Raw genomic sequence first — 18,558 nt, 5'->3', positions numbered from 1 at the left:
CGTTATCGTGGTGTGTGTGTGTTCCAGTTGAGTCCCGTTATTGTGGTGTGTGTGTCAGTGTTCCAGTTGAGTCCCGTTATCGTGGTGCGTGTGTGTGTGTGTGTCTCTATTCCACCTGAGCCCCGTTATCGTGGTGTGTGTGTGTGTGTCTGTCTCTATTCCACCTGAGCCCCGTTATCGTGGTGTGTGTGTGTGTGTCTGTTCCAGCTGAGTCCCGTTATTGTGGTGTGTGTGTGTGTGTTCCAGTTGAGTCCCGTTATTGTGGTGTGTGTGTGTGTGTGTGTGTGTTCCAGTTGAGTCCCATTGTCGTGGTGTGTGTGTGTGTGTGTGTGTGTGTGTGTTCCAGTTGAGTCCCATTGTCGTGGTGTGTGTGTGTGTGTGTGTGTTCCAGTTGAGTCCCATTGTCGTGGTGTGTGTGTGTGTGTGTGTGTGTGTGTGTGTGTGTGTGTTCCAGTTGAGTCCCATTGTCGTGGTGTGTGTGTGTGTTCCAGTTGAGTCCCATTGTCGTGGTGTGTGTGTGTGTGTTCCAGTTGAGTCCCATTGTCGTGGTGTGTGTGTGTTCCAGCTGAGCCCCGTTATCGTGGTGTGTGTGTGTTCCAGTTGAGTCCCGTTATCGTGGTGTGTGTGTTCCAGCTGAGCCCCGTTATCGTGGTGTGTGTGTGTATGTTCCATTTGAGCCCCGTTATCGTGGTGTGTGTGTGTATGTTCCATTTGAGCCACGTTATCGTGGTGTGTGTGTGTGTTCCAGTTGAGCCCCGTTATCGTGGTGTGTGTGTGTATGTTCCAGTTGAGCCACGTTATCGTGGTGTGTGTGTGTGTGTGTGTGTGTGTGTGTGTGTGTGTGTGTGTGTGTGTGTGTGTTCCAGTTGAGCCCCGTTATCGTGGTGTGTGTGTGTGTGTGTTCCAGTTGAGCCCCGTTATCGTGGTGTGTGTGTGTGTTCCAGTTGAGCCCCGTTATCGTGGTGTGTGTGTGTGTTCCAGTTGAGCCCTGTTATCGTGGTGTGTGTGTGTTCCAGGTGAGTCCCGTTATCGTGGTGTGTGTGTTCCAGCTGAGCCCTGTTATCGTGGTGTGTGTGTTCCAGCTGAGCCCTGTTATCGTGGTGTGTGTGTTCCAGCTGAGCCCCGTTATCGTGGTGTGTGTGTTCCAGTTGAGTCCCTTTATCGTGGTGTGTGTGTGTGTCTGTTCCAGTTGAGTCCCTTTATCGTGGTGTGTGTGTGTGTGTGTCTGTTCCAGTTGAGTCCCGTTATCGTGGTTTGTGTGTGTGTGTGTGTGTGTGTGTGTGTGTGTGTGTGTGTGTGTGTGTGTGTGTGTTCCAGCTGAGCCCTGTTATCTCTGCAGCTCGATCAGTGAATTTTGGAATTATGAGCAAAGTACAGTTTCACACTGCCTGTCTTCAAAGAAACTAGTCATTTAAAACCATTTCATATTTATTCTTGGCTGCCTGTGTTTTGCTAAAATTAGTTGAATATATGTGACACGTTGCTGTCATAGACAACTGCCTGTAAAGTTTTTTGGCAAGTTATAACTTTCTAAACAGCGTAATTTGTAATGAAATCCGTTACATTTGTGCGGCTCTTTTGGCGCCATGTTTGTTTCTGTGGAGACAGCGGTAAGCTCCTCCTACCCCTCCAAGCGGAGTGTGCATCCAGATTCACTCCATTTGAAGGGGTTTGTAGCCCTCTGCCTCGCTCCAAAAATAGAATTGAGACACCCCTCTGTCTCTCGTGCCCACACAAAATGGAGGGGAAGGGGTAAGAGGGAGGGACGAGGGGTATAATTGAGATTCAGCCTTAAACTCTAATAAGACTCAAATGATGGTTCTTGGTCCAGTGAGACATTGGCATCAATTTGACCAGTTAACACTCAGCCTCGGCTCGTGTGTCATACATCACACTGACAAAGTGAGGAACCTTGGGGTAATTTTTGATCCTACGTTGTCCTTTGACCTCCACATTAGAAATATTACTAGGACTGCTTTCTTCCACCTGCGAAATATAGTGAAGATTCGTCCCATCCTGTCTATGGCTGATGCTGAGACCCTGATCCATGCGTTTATCTCTTCTAGATTGGACTACTGCAATGTTCTATTTTCTGGTTTATTGCAGTCTTCAATTGGTGCAAAATGCTGCAGCCAGACTTTTGACACAAAGCAGAAAGTTTGACACATTACACCCATTCTGGCATCTCTTCACTGGCTTCCTGTTTCTGCCAGATCGGATTTTAAGGTTCTGTTGCTGGTCTATAAAATTGTTCACGGACTGGCACCTCCCTACCTAGCTGACCTAATTAAACCTTACGTACCGGCCCGGGCTCTGCATTGTCAAGATGCAGGACTTTTGTGTGTTCCAAGGGTGAATAAAAAGTCTGTGGGGGTGCAGAGCCTTCTCTTCCTGTGCCCCTGCTCTGTGGAACGATCTCCCTGCCACTATAAAGCTGTTGGACTTGGTGAAGACTTTTACATCAAGATTAACCCTCTGAGGCTGACTCTGTTGTATACGACGGCTAAGACCAGGTTTTACTAAATTATAAATAACTTTTGAATGATGTGAGATAGAAACTTACTTTTTTTTTTTTTTTTTTTGCTGAAAAGTTAACTCCGCGGACTTTCGAACCAGTCCGCTCCATCAGCCATCTTTGTACTCCTCATAGAAGCTGTGTGATGACGTGCGCAATGTGAGTGTCCAATCGAAATTGGTTCACTGTCACATGGTTTTACAAAGTCCAATCATAGGGCAGATTTACCTCACGTGAAAAGCCAAAGATCGTTTTCAGGAGTGATGTTACTAGTTGGCCCGTTTGAATAGCCCCCTGGGTGCTCCATTGAGTACATACTATTAGTACATACTCAGTGCGCCCTGTGCCATTACGCACAGCGATCAGTGAAAGCAGGAGCACACAGAGAGCCTCTGATGACAATCTCACGTGCTCAAACAAAGAGTGTGTAACTATCAGGATTGCTCCACTAGTTTGCATGTGAATGTTACTGGATAACTCTGTTGCTTTCTGTGAGTAAAGCACTGTTTACCATATCAATGGACAACAAAACGCATGGACCATTTTGTATATATTGTTCAAAATGTGCATTTGTGTTTATTGTTTGAACCGTTTTGTTGTAGTCTTTCACACAAGACCTCAAATTACCTTTATAAAGTGTCAGAACAGTTTGTTATAGTTTGCTGTGTTTTGAATAAATGTGTGTGGAAAATTATTTTTCGCTTAATTTTATTCTTGCCTATTTTTGATTGTAAACCTTTATTCCACTTATAAAACACAACAAAAACATATATATTCTGAAAGCACAGGTTGTCCTGAAAAAAAAAAGAGACATAAAACTTGATTGTGGAAGCAGGGAGAGCTGTTAACAGCAATAATAAAACATTTATGCCAGGAGAGTGAACTGTCCAAAAAAAAATGCCCTCGGACCCCAGAGAGTTAAAAACCCACTTTTTAGATTGTTTTATCATTAATATATTATGTTTTTATGTCTGGCTTGTATTTTCTTTTTATTCTTTTATGATTTTTGTTGTGCCTTTTTTATTTGAATTCAGTTTGTTCTGTTGTGAATGTGTTGTGTGAAGCGCCTTGAGGTGACTGTCATGAGAAGGTGCTATAGAAATGAATAAAATTGAATTGAAATTCAAGGCTAAAGAAGTGTTTCTGAGAGTTTATTTATTTACTTTCTGACCGTGTGGCTGCTGCTTGTCTCACATCTTCACCAGATGGAGATTTGATGGAAGAGCAGAAAGAGGCAAAGCCTGACAAGGAGGAGGAGTCTGGAGAGCGCGGGGGAGGTGAAGCTGTCGAGGAGGAGGAGCCTGGGGAGTGTAGGGTAGGTGTTGCTGTTCAGAAGTTGGAGGAGCCTAGAGAGCACGGGGGAGGTGAAACTGTCAAGGAGGAGGAGGAGCCTGGAGAGCGTGTGGGAGGTGATGCTGTTGTTGAGGAGGAGGAGTCAGACAGACATCCTTCAGGTGAGTTGTGTTGAGGTCACAGAGATGCTTTTGTGTTGCTGTTGTTACTATTGCGGTTTCGTTTTGTTCCATTTCTGACCCCTTGTGGCAGCTTGTGAGAATGCGGCAGATGATCTGATGGACATCAGTGGTTTCTGAACTTGTTCACTGTAATGATGGTGAAGTCAGCAGACTTAACTCTGCGTTGCTGTTGTGTGTTGCAGATGTGGCGTCACTGAGCCCCACCCTGACCGCGGCAGGTCTGTCACCACCTCGTGCCTCCTCTGCCTCCCCCGTCCTCGCCCCTCTGTCCCCTGCACCTCCTCCTGCCTCCTCTCTCCTGTCACCCTTTTCTCCTTCCAGACTCAGAGCTGTGAATGCCTCATCTGCACACGCTCCACCTCACCCCTCACGTCCAATGACACTTGTCCCCCAGACGGAGGAGCCCACCAATCAGGAACCAGCGGTGCCAGGAAAACTTTCCTGTCACATGACATCAGTGAGTAATGTCAGCCAATTGCAGAGCCTATCCCTGTCGCTCGCTGCAGCAACACAAACCGCCAAAGGGGAGGCACTGTCGCATGTTGCATGTTCAGAGAAAGAGGAGGCAGAGCCAATGAAGGTCGCTGACATTAATGAGCAGCAGCTAATGAGACAGAACCTGGAAGCAAACATGAAGAATGCTGAGCACCAGGACCAAGTAGAGGGCGAAGAGGAGGAGCCCGTGAGCCCGGTTCTGGACCTGGACCCTTCTGAAGACATGGAGGTGACGAAGCTGATGACCTCACCTTCTCATCCTCTCGCATCAGTCCTTCATCTCCACACTCCCAGTCCACCACCAAAGCCAGCCTCTCACCGTCCCAGGATTCCCAGGTCTTCAGATGATCTTTCCATACGCTTGAGGAAGTCACCCTTCTCCACCGAGGCCTCCCCTGAGACCTCCCCCGTCAGAACTCCTGTCACGCCTCCCCCACTTTCACCACCGTCACCTCCCCCAAGGGCCTCCTCTTCATCAAGAGAGTTCCTGCCTCTGTCGCAGGTAAACTCAGCAAGCCGCACTTGGCTCTCTCTGTCCTGTCTTGTCCTCCTGCTGTACCTCCTCGTCTCCTGCCCTGTTGTTGTTGTTCCATGTTTTCTGGTTCGTTGTATTTACATTTTTCATTGCCACTGTTTTTAAAGTAAAGTTGACACAGCGGCCCGTTGACGTCGACTTCAATCTGAAACACTCCCATGTCTGTGGAACAAAACCCGTGTCCTCCTCAAAGCTTTCTGCAGGTGACTCGGCTGGCTGTTCACACTGTGTGTGCGGGCAGAGGGAGCTGAGCCCCCAGACACCCCCCCCCCCCCCAAACAGCAGGTTGAGGGGGACAAAAGAAGCCTCACAACTCTCTGAATTGTTGGTGTTGACGCGTGTCAAGGCCAACTTATGGAGAGCAGCAGAATGATCATGTTCATATTTATGTATCCACCAGTAAGTTGATATGTCGATTATCATGACAGGCCGACTTTGCAGGAGAACAATGGTTCAGATCTTTAGGGTCCTGGTGCTTCCTGTATCACTGTCTTGTTGTCAGACTTGGACTCTAACCAGTGTCCTCAGGGGAGGAGTGGATGTCTTTGGTCCCAGGTGTCTGTGGAGGATCTTTGGGTCCTGCTAGACTGACTTTGTGTCCAAAGAACCGTTCCTCAGATGAGGAAGATCACTGACACTGTGAGGGAACATCAGACACCACATTTAGTCCACATGTGGAGTTTCTCTGGACGTGATGTAGGACACAGGCATCTCGGTGTGGAGGACCCCAGCAACAGAAGGTCAAGGACTCGCCCACGTTTCACCTGGCTGTGGCAGATGAGTCTGTTACCTTGTGAGATGATGATGGTCTGGTTGTCTGTCTGGGTCACACCTGGACATTCTACGGCTCGCTTGTTGTATCCGGCCCTTTAGCTGACTCAGACTGGCCCGCAAATATCTGGAAATCAAAGAATAAAATCAGATTCCCCCCAGACAATGGATCTGTGACACACCATTATACTGCCATCTAGTGGCACTATAGTGTTGCGTCATCTCATGAAGGAATAGTAGAGAAAGATGTCGTTAGTTTTGTCAGGTAGTCCTTCAGCTGGATATACTGCCAAAATTCTTTGCTGCAGAGGCCGTAAGTTAATTGAAGATCTTCAAAAGTCTTAAATTTCTTATCATGAAAAACATGTTCTATCTGACGAATTCCTTTATTAAAACACTGTCCCCAGAATACAGTCTTCCCTGCTATCATAAGCAAAGGATTTTTCCAAATTGACGCTGAGCCAACGAGGAAAGGGGACATTTTTTTCCTTTTATTAAGCTGCAACCACACTTTCTGCGTATGCATTATAACTGGGTTGGAGTTAATGGTGACACTGGGGACTTGAGACAAATAGTGTTCAGCCTTAAACGGGGCGTTGATTTCATCTTCCAGATGTACTCACAACGGTTTATCATCCCTATTTAATAAAAGTGAAGCTATCTGGGCAGCTGTGAAGGCGTCATGATATAGCTGTAAATTGGGCAGATTCACTCCTCCATGGGTTGTACTTTCCTGGAGTTTTTTAAGAGTCATTCTGGGTCGTTTGCCTGCCCACACAAATGTATTTATTAGTTTGTCTATTGTTTTAAATATTGATTGTGGAACTGTGAGAGGCAATAAACTGAAGAGAGAATTCAATTTAGGAGCAATAACCATTTTGATTGCCTGTATTCTGCCCCATAACGAAATCTGGAGTTTATCCCATCCTTTTAGAAGCAGGTCAGTTTTCTGAATCAGAGGCTCATAGTTATCTACCACAATATTACCCAACCCTGGATTTAATAAAACACCCAAATATTTGAGGTTTTTTGTAAACCATTTGAATTTCCAATTATCAAAGTGACTCTTAAAACATGCTTTAGACAGGGGCATTACTTCACATTTAGTCCAGTTTACTTTATATCCCAATAGGTTCGAAAACGTATTTATCACATTTAGAAGTGAAGGTACAGATTTCTGAGGATCAGATATCAGAACTAATACATCATCGGCAAAAATCAACATTTTGTTATTGTGACCACCCTTGCATATACCTTTTATTTTGTCATTCTGTTTGATAGCCTGAGCCAATGGTTCCAGAGATATTATGAAAAGCAGGGGCGAAAGGGGGTTGCCCTGTTTAGTCCCACGCTCCAGGGAGAATACAGAGGATCTCAACCCGTTAGTTGTTACTACTGCTTTAGAATTTGTATAAATCATTTTAATAATGTCTTGAAGAATTTTACCAAATCCAGATTTTAGTGTAAAATAAATAAGTAAATAGCTCCAGCTAACTCTATCAAACACCTTCTCGGCCTCCAGTGACAAAGCTGCAATAGGGTCAGTTGAGTCTTGTGCTTTCCAGACCAGATGTAATAAACGTCTCAAGCTATCAGAGGAAGACATACCCCTGACAAACCGCACCTGCTCAGAGTCTATTATTTCAGATATTACCTTATTGATTCTAATTGCGAAGATTTTTGTGAAAATTTTAGTGTCAGCACAAAAGACTGATGGGCCTATAACTGCCACATTCCAAAGGATCTTTCCCCTTCTTGGGTATGAGGGTGATTAATGATTCAGACATCGAAGAAGGTAGTTTTTGAGAAGAGATGGCAGAGTTGAATACTTTTAAACGTTCCGGACAAAGTTGTGATTCAAATTCTTTATAAAATTCATTTGGTATCCCATCAATACCAGGGGTCTTTCCGTTGGGAGAACTATTTAGAGTTTTCTTTAATTCTTCCAGAGTTATGGGTTGTTCCAGATTTTTAGCCAGATCTTCAGAGATTTTGGGGGATGAAGTTGACCAAAGAATTCCTCTGCTTCATGTATTGAAAAACAGCCTTCTTCAGTGTAGAGGTTTTTATAGAAATCTTTAAAAACCATATTAATTTCTTTGTGATTATTTTTCCTTGTTTATTTTGAACAGCACTAATTTGGCAGGAAGCTTGCCGTGCTTTAAGTTGGCTGGCCAGTAGTTTGCTAGCTTTGTCGCCGGATTCATACCATTTTTTGTTTCATTCTGTAAAGAGAGTATTCAACTTTTTTTTATATATAATCGTATTCAGCTCGTATTTAGCTTTTACCAGCGCAGCTAGTGTGGGCGAGCTAGAGTTGTCTCTATAATGTTTTTCAAACTTTTTTATGTCATCTTCTAACTTTGAAATTTTAATTTGGTCTTGTTTTTTAAGCAGAGATGATTGTTGTATTAATATGCCCCTGACATAGGCTTTGAATGCATCCCACACTGAGCTCTGACTTGCTGTTCCATTATTCGCTTCAAAAAATTGTTGTATGTCATTTTTGAGCTTCAAGCAAAAAAGTTCATTGTGGAGGATACTAGTATTCATTCTCCACCCCATAGATTTATCTTTTGGGGCTCCCCATTGAAAAGCAAGATCAGTTGGAGCATGATCAGTTAATGCAATTGTGCCACTATTATAATTCACTACTTTTCCTACCAATGAATGAGAAATCAAAAGGTAATCTATATGGGTGAATACATTATGCCTACTAGAAAAAAGGTATAATCTCGGGCGGAGGGATTTAACAGTCGCCATACATTGTGGAGGCCTCCATCTTTACACAAAGTCTTTATAGATGCCTGTGTTTGATTAGCTTTAGGAACATATTTTCCAGATCTATCCAAAAAGACATCTAGGACTTGATTAAAGTCCCCACCTACAATAACAGGAAAATCACCAAACTCCAAAATAATGTTCTTTAAATGCAGAAAAAATTAGGGTCCCCAATATTTGGAGCATATATATTACCCAGAATTATATTGTGCCCTTCTGTATTTACCAGCAGAATCAATATCCGCCCATCTTTATCTTTATATTCTCATTGAATCTGTATTTTGATTTTTTTTTTTTTTTTATAACATCGATACGCCCCGCTTTTTTGGTAGTATGTGCTATGAAAAGCTGTAACATACCACCTGTCTTTTATTTTATCAGTGTCTGCCTCTAGCATGTGTGTTTCTTGTAACATAATTACATCAGAGCCCTTTTGTTTGAAATAATTGAACAATTTCCGCCTTTTGACGAAAGAACCTAGACCATTTGCATTCCAGGAAGATACTTTGACTGTTGACTCCATCTCAAATCTGTATTTATATTCTTCTTAGATTTTAACAGTTGGTTTATCTGTTTATTTACGCCTAAAAAAAACAAGAACTGACTGGCTCCCATCCCTTGAACATGATCGAGTTAGTAACACTCCCCCACCAACTCAAAACCACAGAAGGGAACTTAGTGTCCAAAACTAGATACAAAGACAAGATTGAAAATTTATTGAGTTCAGGAAACTCCCGCCCAGCCTGGCAAGGTGTCAAGGCTATGATGGGGATGCAAACCTCCCGTGCCCCCATTACTTGTGATAACAAGTCTGATTTGGTGTTGGCAAATGAACTGAATGTTTTTTATAATCGTTTTGATGTTTTTGATTTTAAAAGGAACTTGCCTAGGCCCATTAATAGTAAGCTCCAAATTATTAATGTTGAGGCTGGTAAACTAACTGGCATTTTCAGAAGAGTGAAGGAGAGAAAAAGTGCTGGTCCAGATGGTATAAGTGGACGCATCCTAAAAAAATGTGCTGAACAATTATCTAAGATCTTCTCCTTTATTTTTCAACAATCTCTTTACCGTCAGTGTGTGCCAAAAATTTGGAAGGAGTCAATTATTGTTCCTGTACCAAAGAACAAACTGGCAAAGTCGAATAACGACTACAGGCCTGTAGCTCTGACATCTATAGTTATGAAAAGCTTTGGAAAAAATTGTCCAGTCTGAACTTTTGAGCCAGGTGGTGGATAGGCTAGACCAGGGGTAGGCAACCTGTTCCAGAAAGAGCCATGAGGGTGCAGGTTTTCTTTGCAGCCACTGACTCCACCAGGTGATTTTACTGATTAATATCACTTTGAGCAGATGGAATCAGTTAATCAGTGAAATCACCTGGTGGAGTCAGTGGCTGCAAAGAAAACCTGCACCCTCATGGCTCTTTCTGGAACAGGTTGCCTACCCCTGGGCTAGACCCTCTACAATTTGCTTATAGGTCTGGCAGAGGGGTTGCCGATGCCTTGGGAACGTTGCTTCATTTTATTTCCTCTCATCTGGAGAGCCCTAACTCTTTTGCATGAATGGTCTTTGTTGATTTTTCATCTGCATTTAACTGTTTTCAGCCACACATTTTGGCGCAGAGACTGTCCAGCTATAATATAGGACACAACCTTGTCTGTTGGCAGACAGACTTTCTCACAGACAGACCACAGCGTGTTAGGGTCAACAGTGTTCTGTCACATGTCCTCTTGTCCTCCACAGGATCACCTCAAGGGTGTGTCCTTTCGCCTCTCCTCTTTGTCCTGTACACTGATGAGTGCAGAAGTCGGCACGGCGGCCGATATATCTTGAAATTTGCGGACGACACTGTGATTGTCTCTCTTCTGAAGGGCCCGGACACTGAGCACGGTCCTGTGGTGTGTGATTTTATTGAGTGGTGTGAGGCCTCTTTTAAGGATAAACTCCTCAAAAACAAAGGAGATGCATATTGACTTTAGGAGATCTCCTCCTCCCCTCTGTCCTGTGCTCTTTGGCTCAGAGGTGCATCAGTACAAATATTTGGGAACAATTATTGATGACAAACTGACTTTCGAGGCTCAAGTTGATTCCCTCTGTTCCAAGGCCCATCAGCACATGCACTTTTATCAGAAACTGCAGAATTTTAATGTTGAGAAGACTTTTATGAGAATGTTTTATTGAGTCTGTTTTAACATTTTCTTTTATATGTTGGTTTGGTGCTCTTTCTATGAAGAATAAAAAGCACCTACAAAGCCTTGTGCACACCTGTGGCAAAACTGCAGGATGTGTACAGGACACATCTTTTGAAAAGGGTGAGACAGATCTCCTCAGACCCCAGCCATCCTCTGTGGGCTGAGTTCACACTGCTGCCATCCGGCCGCAGGTTCACTGTCCCCAAGTGTAGAACCAACAGATTTAAAAATTCTTTTATTCCGGTTGCAGTTGGTGTTTTAAACCAGTCTCTCTAACTGTAATTGTTGTTCATCTTTTTAATTGTCTATTTTTTTGTGTTATTGTTTTACTGGATGTGTGCATTGGTGTGTATTTTTGCTGCTGCTGCAAACCAACTTGCCCCCTTGGGGATAATAAAGACACCTTGAACAGTCCGTGTGGAAAGCATAGAGGTCTTCCAAGCCGGACGTTAGGCAATTAGTCAATATTAAATTTGACTGCCTACGTAATATAAATTCTGAATCTCTGTCAGGAAGTAACTCCAAAATTAAAACTGTAAAAAAAAAAAACTGTTACAACAGCAACATTTAACTATAAGAAAATAAGTTGCTTAAATGTTTCTCCAGTAGTTTGCGTGACACACACAATAAAATAACAGAACACACATTATTAGTGACAACACACTCGTATCCACTGTCGTAGGCATAATAGTGGCATTGTGATAATTTACTGTATACCTTGTGAGGTTTATTTAGTCATCCTTATTCTGCATTTGATAGTCACTTACGATCCTCTTCACAGCAGCGGGATCCTCAAATCGCTGACGCACACCTCTCAGTGTGACCCAGAACACCGCTGGATATTGTAGTGTGTACCGTAGTCCTTTCCTCATGCACAAATGCCTCACTTCTGTAAACTTGCTCCACTTATCCCATACCTCTTTAGTGAAGTTGGGGAAAAATTCCACCTTTTTCCCATTCCAGCGCAAATCTCCGAGATCCCTGGCTCTGAGACGAACTTTTTCTCTGTCTCCATACCTCAAAAATCTCACCAAGATGTGCCGGGGGGGGCGCTCTGTCCTGACGGTCACGCTGTCTCATTGTAGGCACGCGATGGGCTCGCTCAGTCACCATATTGTCAGCTTCCTCGGTGTCTGGCATTAAACAGCGGAGTAGATCCATCACGCATTCAACCACTTTTCCCCCTTGTTCAGTATCCTCTGGAATTCCTTTAATCCACAGGTTGTTTTGTCTGCTGTAGTTCTCCATATATTGGAGTCGAGTCTCGAGCAACTTTGTCATTTAGGTCGGACATAATGCTGGCTAGGCTTGTGTGGCCGTCTTCTAAAATGGACACTCTCTCCTCGGTCTCACTGATTCTGTTCCCCAAGTTAGACACCTCTGTTGTTAGGGAGTTCATGCTGTCTTTGATCCTTATCACATCGGCCCCAACCTTTTGTAGATCCACTTGATGTTTGCGATACATGCTTCTAATTTCTCCAGCAAATGATGCAAAGTCACCCACTGGCATTTCTGCCACGTTTCCTGTGTCCCTTTCAGAAGTATCATCTCTTGTTGCAGATGCATTTCTAACTGGACTGTGGCCAGGGATATTAACTTGGCTATTGTTAGCCTCCATACGCGTGGGATTATCTGAGTTAACTTGCTCTGTGTTAGCTTCGTTAGCCCGAGGCTGTGTAGAACTTAGCATTTTATCGATTTTGAGCGTATTTGATGGTTTGGAGCATTTGGAGCTGGATTTACTCATGAGTTCTGAGGTTCCGATAGTTGTTGTAGTAGAAATTAATAAAGTAGTCAGTCTATAATTAGTTAAATTAAGCCAAAACGTCCCCTGCTCTTCAGCACGCAGCTGCTCCTCGCCGCATCACCACCCAGAATTTTTTCCGTTCTTTTATTTTTTAAGTGACATGTTGCACTGAAATCAGAACATTTCCAAGTGTTTCCGACATCAGTTCTTAGAGGAAAATGTGCACTTAAGTGAAATGCTGCTAATGCTAAAAACAGAACCACAGATTAATTCCAAAGTTTACATAAGTGTGATGTTGTGTTATGATGACTTGTTTTTTAAGTGATAGCTGTTAATTTTGATGCAGTCACGGTAAATGGAGCCACTTTCCACTGTGCAAAAACTTAGTGCACGTGAACACTGCAAGTGTGGTGTGCGCTGCTCTGTTACAGAACAGTCTGACGTCAAGACAGACGCTCAAAGTAAAATAAAAATAAACCTTTCCAGCTCCACTGAGAAGAAGAAGAAAAACCTGAACAGTCACCCACTTGTCTGCTCCACCACAAAAACACCATCATGGCAACATTTCACGTGCACACTCACGGCAGCGCTAAAACAGTGTCCAGCGACACAAACAGCAGCGTCACCACACGTTAGAATCCAAAGTCCGACATACTCTGGAAAAAATGAAGAGTTTTGGGGTGATATGTGTCGCCTCCCGTCTTTCTGCAGGCTCTGTAAATCCGAACCTTTACTTTCGAATGGAAGCTTAGAAGCTTTGTTGTCGGATGAAGCAGTGTTCGTTTCACTGTCTGTCAGCCAGCAGGATGTTTCTACTTTTCCTAAAATGTGCAATGCACAGAGTAAAATGCAGAGTAATGAGACGTTTTCCAGAAATGCACCTGCTGACTCGTGGAGGAAAGCTGGATCTTTGGTTTTTCTATTTTTACGAGGTCTGTGCTTGCATGAGCCAACCTTGAACCTTCGTGCGCATGCGTGAACCTTTTCACGCCTGTCGATTGCGTCATTTGCTGGTAAGCAGCTTTTGTGTGAGGACGTGTGTAGTGCTCTCGACAGATTTTCATTTCAAGGAAAATGACGGAACGACTGGAGCAGCGCTGCATCAAATTTTGCCAGAAACTGAGCAACAGCCAGGTGGAAACCATTCAGAAGATTCAGACGGCTTCGGTGACGATGCTATGGGCATCACACAGATTAAGGAGCGGTACAACCGGTTTAAAGACGGCCGCACAACGGTGGAGAGCGAGCTGCGCTCCGGGCGGCCATCAACGTGCTGAAATGACCAGATCATTTCCAAAGTGAACGCTGTGGTGATGTGGGACCGTCGTGTGACTGTCCGAGAAATTGCATAAGAGGTGGACATCAGCACTTTTTTTGGCACATTCCATTGTGAAGATTTGGCTATGAAAAGAGTGGCGGCGAAATTCGTGCTGCTGCTGACGGAGCAAAAGCGCCTTCGTGTTGAAGTCTCACAGGACATGCTGGACTCCGAAAAATGAGGCCCACCTCTTCCGCAGTTTCTCAGATAGTCACACGACTGAAAAGCCACTGAAAGCCATCTGAATCTTCTGAATGGTTTCCACCTGGCTGTCGCCCAGTTTCTGGCAAAAATTGATGCGGTGCTGCTGCAGTCATTCCGCCATTTTCCTTGAAATGAAAATCCGAACAGAGCACAACACATGCCCTCACACAAAGGCTGCTTACCAGAAAATGACGCAATCGACAGGTGTGAAAAAAGTAAAAAAGTTCACGCATGCACACGAAGGTTCAAGGTTGGCTCATGCAAGCACACGTGATTCAAATCCATCAGGTTTTTGAAAAAAATAAAAAGGTCGGATACTTTTCTAACAGACCTCGTATATTATTTTCTGACAATATAGAGGGGTGTCAAAATCTGAATCACAAGTACACGGTGAGGTTTTAACACTTTGAAGTGAATGAATGCCACCAGCCTGGTGACACCCTGACTTGGGAATTTAAACTTTTCAAATAGAAAACTATGCAGTGGAAATGTGTAAAAAAGTCTAGAATCTCCCACATTTTAAATGGTCTTTCTGTACATGATTTTCTTTCTTTGAAATAAGTTTATTGCACATTTGTTACATACAGTGTGTCAGTGAAACACAAACATTTTAGATACATTTAACTCATCAACAATTCAGCACAGAATCAGACCAGAAACAAAACTAAAAGATTTTCATTTTTGTCTTTGGCACAAGGTGGGATCGGACCCCGGGTGGAAGCATTGTGTGCGGTGACAGTTCCCAACAGCACCACCATACTAAAAATTTCTAATCAGAACATCCATCACTTTGTCAGAACAATGCTATTTACTGCTTTTCATACAGGAATAAAATTATTATTGTGCAGACTTAAGTTTAGCCTTTTTGCCTGGCCCTCCACAGTTTTTTCTGTTTCTCATTTGGCCCTTTTCAAAAAATAATTGCCCACCTGTGATCTGGGTGGTTGCCATCCGGGACAGTAACATGATGTGGGTGTGGTGATGTGCTTGGACTTGGGGTGTCCCTCGAAGACACAGTAAGTAGGGCCTGTAGTCTTCATCTGCGTGGTCTTTCTTCGCTCCTTCTCTTTGCTCTGTCTTCCACTGAAGTGCTTCTTCTCGTTTCAGTCCCAGGCTCCTCCCTCCACAGTGATCCGCCTCACTCCAAAGATTGGCATGGGAAAACCGGCCATCTCCAAGAGGAAGTTCTCACCAGGCAGGACTGGAGTCAAACAGGTACCTGACTTTTGACCTCTGTCAGCTTGTCGCTGGGTGAATTTAGAGGTGACACAGTGAAATTATGACTCGTCCACACCGGCCTCCCGTGATTTGCTTGCCACAGCAAATGATGTGTGTCAGTGGGGGGGTCACAAACCCACACAGGTCACCACGGTAATGTGGCAGCAAGCAAATTAACCAACGTTATGTTTACGACACCAGATCATGTGGTCAGTCACCACAGGGCCCTGTGCACGAGCAAAGATTAACACTTTCCCCGCCCACCAATGAACGAATGAATATTTCTTTATTTAGAACACATAAAAATAGAAAGGGGAAAAAAGTGTGGGGGGGGGGGGCATCTGCTCTGTTCAGACTAAGAAATGAATCAATCAGAGCTTTGAACCAGATTTTTTTTCTTTTTTTTTTCAACTGATATGTTCTGAACAAAAATAGTGTTTTAAAGTTTCCATTTTTTTGGGCTTCATCCCAAACCGGTTAGAACAAGAAATTAATAAATAAACCAAAAAGGTTCCTGAACTGGTTAATAATGTTCCATATCAGCTGTGGGACACTGAAAACACTGTATATGTTAGACCTGTATGTGGCGCTGTAACGCTGCCACCAAAAAAAGCAGAGAAGACAATAGAGCAGGGAAAGTGAGCCCCCCCCCACACAGAGAACAAATGAACAGCTGCCCCCCCCACACAGAGAACAAATGAACAGCTGCCCCCCCCACACAGAGAACAAATGAACAGCTGCGCTCCCCACACAGAGAACAAATGAACAGCTGCCCCCCCACACAGAGAACAAATGAACAGCTGCCCCCCCCCACAGAGAACAAATGAACAGCTGCGCTCCCCCCACAGAGAGCAAATGAACAGCTGCGCTCCCCCCACAGAGAGCAAATGAACAGCTGCACCCCCACCACCACCCACCAACATGCAAACACACAATTTCAACATCTTTGCCTGTTTCTTTTTATTCTTTTACACATCTTAAACACATTTTAAAAGTATATGAAAATTCAGTAAGGTATATCTTATATATTATATTCCAATTCTAAGGTGGAACTTGTTTTCCTTTCGGCTGTTCCCGTTAGGGGGCACCCCAGCAGATCAATGGTTTCCATCTCACCCTGTCCTCTGTATCTTCCTCTGTCACACCAATCGCCCGCATGTCCTCCCTCAGCACATCCATAAACCTCCTCTTTGGCCTCCCTCTTCTTCGTCGTCTTCGCCCAGCAGTAGCCCAATTTCCACCGGCACCCTGTTGGGCAACAGCACTGGTGACGGATGTTAACCTGGGCCGCGACCGATCTGGTATGGAAATTCGATTCTTAGTCTGGATAGTTGGGTTGGCTTGTTTTATGCCGGATGCCCTTCCTGACGCAACCCTCCTCATTTATCCGGGCTTGGGGCCGGCACTCACAATGTACTGGCTACACACCCCATGTGGCTGGGGAACTATGCTAGTATATAAAGTAAAATGGAAGAGTAAAATAGGAGAGTAGAAAAGAGTAGAGTAGAGCCACTTAGGTGCCTGGTCTTGAGAACCAGGGATGGTTGGCTAAAAAGCTTTTTTATCTCACGGGAACTCTCCCTACCCACCCAAGCAGCTCAAGAAAAAAAGGATATATAATATAATAAGTAATAAGACATCACAGGAGAAGATTGTAGTATAGGTAATTTAGTATGTAGACTAGTAGTAAAATTAAATATAGTTAGTAGGCTAAGCTATAAATCTGGTATTTTATTATAGAAACAGAAACTTTGAGTGTGTGAGTGTACTGGTATCTATCTAAAGTAACTCTGCTATCATACTATAGGAAAATAAAAAGTATAATCATTATTCTATCAAATGGAAACGTAAGGTACTATATGTTGATATCTTTAAAGGAACACATAAACTGATGAATCATTAAAAATCTACACCATAAAATAAAATTGTAAATAATGAAAATAAGCTAAATTAGCTGTTAATAAGCCAACTGTATCCACCAAGCTAACACGATAAACAAAAATGGTAATTAGTGTATAAAGTATAATAGCGTAGTTAAACCTACAGTAACAGTATTAGCAAATACATATAAAATAAATGTGGACAAAAGTATGAATTAATGTGGATTATCAAATACAAAAGAACCAACTATTTTGTAAGCTACGATGAACGTAGCTACGGACGGCTAGATAAGATAACATTAGCTGTTAGGTATAACTAATTGTACCCCACTTCTCCAATATTTACTTAAATATAATAATATTAAAAAGGGGGAACAAGAAAAAGTAAAGCATGTAGAAACATATATGGAGACATAAGTACAAATATTTGCAGAAAAGAGAAAAATATGTATTTTTAAGGAACTGATGCATTTACACATTTTATAGCCTTTGAAAACCTTTTAAACATGTTTTTAAAGAACTTTATATTCTATCCTTTTTAACACATTTAAACATCTCTGTCTTTGGCATAACTAACACATTTTAACATAAATAATATTAATTCAGTTTTACAGGGATGGGTATTGATAAGATTTTATCCATCGATTTCACTCATCGACCTGCTCCTTATCAATTCTGAATCACTTTACTGTCATTATACAATGTGTAATGAAATTTCCCTTGACTTCCCCTTATAAAAACATTAAAAAAGGTTTGCACAATGCTTGATATGAACACTTAAAGCAGTTTGTGCAACAGTTCACTGTGCAGAATTGCAAGTGAGGATGGTAAGTGTAGCGTATAACTTAAATCTTAGTCCATATAGTTCCACCCACAGTTTGTCAGCTGTGTGTGTTTCGTATCTGAGCAGGGGGACGGGGTGTGATGGAGGCCACGGCTCTGGGGTAAAAGCTGTCTCGCAGACGATTTGTGCTGGCCTTTACTGCTCTGAACCACTTCCCAGACGGTAGAGGTTTGAACAAGGAGTTCCCGGGGTGTGTTGTGTCCATTACAATGTCACGAGCCGTCTTCCTCAGTCTGCTAGCAGAGAGCGTGTCAAGGTGAGGAAGCACTGGGCTGCCTCACCACCCTATGCAGGGCCTCCTCTCAGCAGCTGTACAGCTGTCGAACCACACTGTGATGCAGTTCGTGAAGATGCTCTCGATGGTACTCCGGTAAAAGTTGAGCATCAGTCCCTGGGGTAATTGGGCCTTCCTCAGCTTCCTGAGGAAGAAGAGTCTCTGTTGAGACTTTTTGACCGGATTTGAGGTGTTGGCGGTCCAGGACAGTCGGTTAGAAACACTGACGCCAAGGAACTTCACCTTCTCCACACTTTCAACAACTTCTGCCCCTTTCACAGCGGGGCTGCTTCGAGTTGCTTCCTGTGGCGT

General features: G+C 43.5%; 1 protein-coding gene across 1 annotated transcript in view; it reads left to right on the top strand.

Moving 5' to 3' along the window:
- The window catches only part of LOC117505783, a 283,549-nt gene that overhangs the window by 82,086 nt on the left and 182,905 nt on the right, over nucleotides 1-18,558 (top strand). Inside the window, 3 exon segments of the mRNA XM_034165323.1 lie at nucleotides 3,721-3,969; nucleotides 4,173-4,987; nucleotides 15,138-15,245. Of these exon segments, the coding sequence (XP_034021214.1) occupies nucleotides 3,721-3,969; nucleotides 4,173-4,987; nucleotides 15,138-15,245 (1,172 nt within the window).

Source organism: Thalassophryne amazonica, unplaced genomic scaffold, assembly GCF_902500255.1.
Source record: "Thalassophryne amazonica unplaced genomic scaffold, fThaAma1.1, whole genome shotgun sequence".
In the NCBI taxonomy this organism is placed as follows: domain Eukaryota; kingdom Metazoa; phylum Chordata; class Actinopteri; order Batrachoidiformes; family Batrachoididae; genus Thalassophryne; species Thalassophryne amazonica.
The sequence above is the reverse complement of the archived record's forward strand: the minus strand, read 5'-3'. Positions and strand labels throughout refer to the sequence as shown.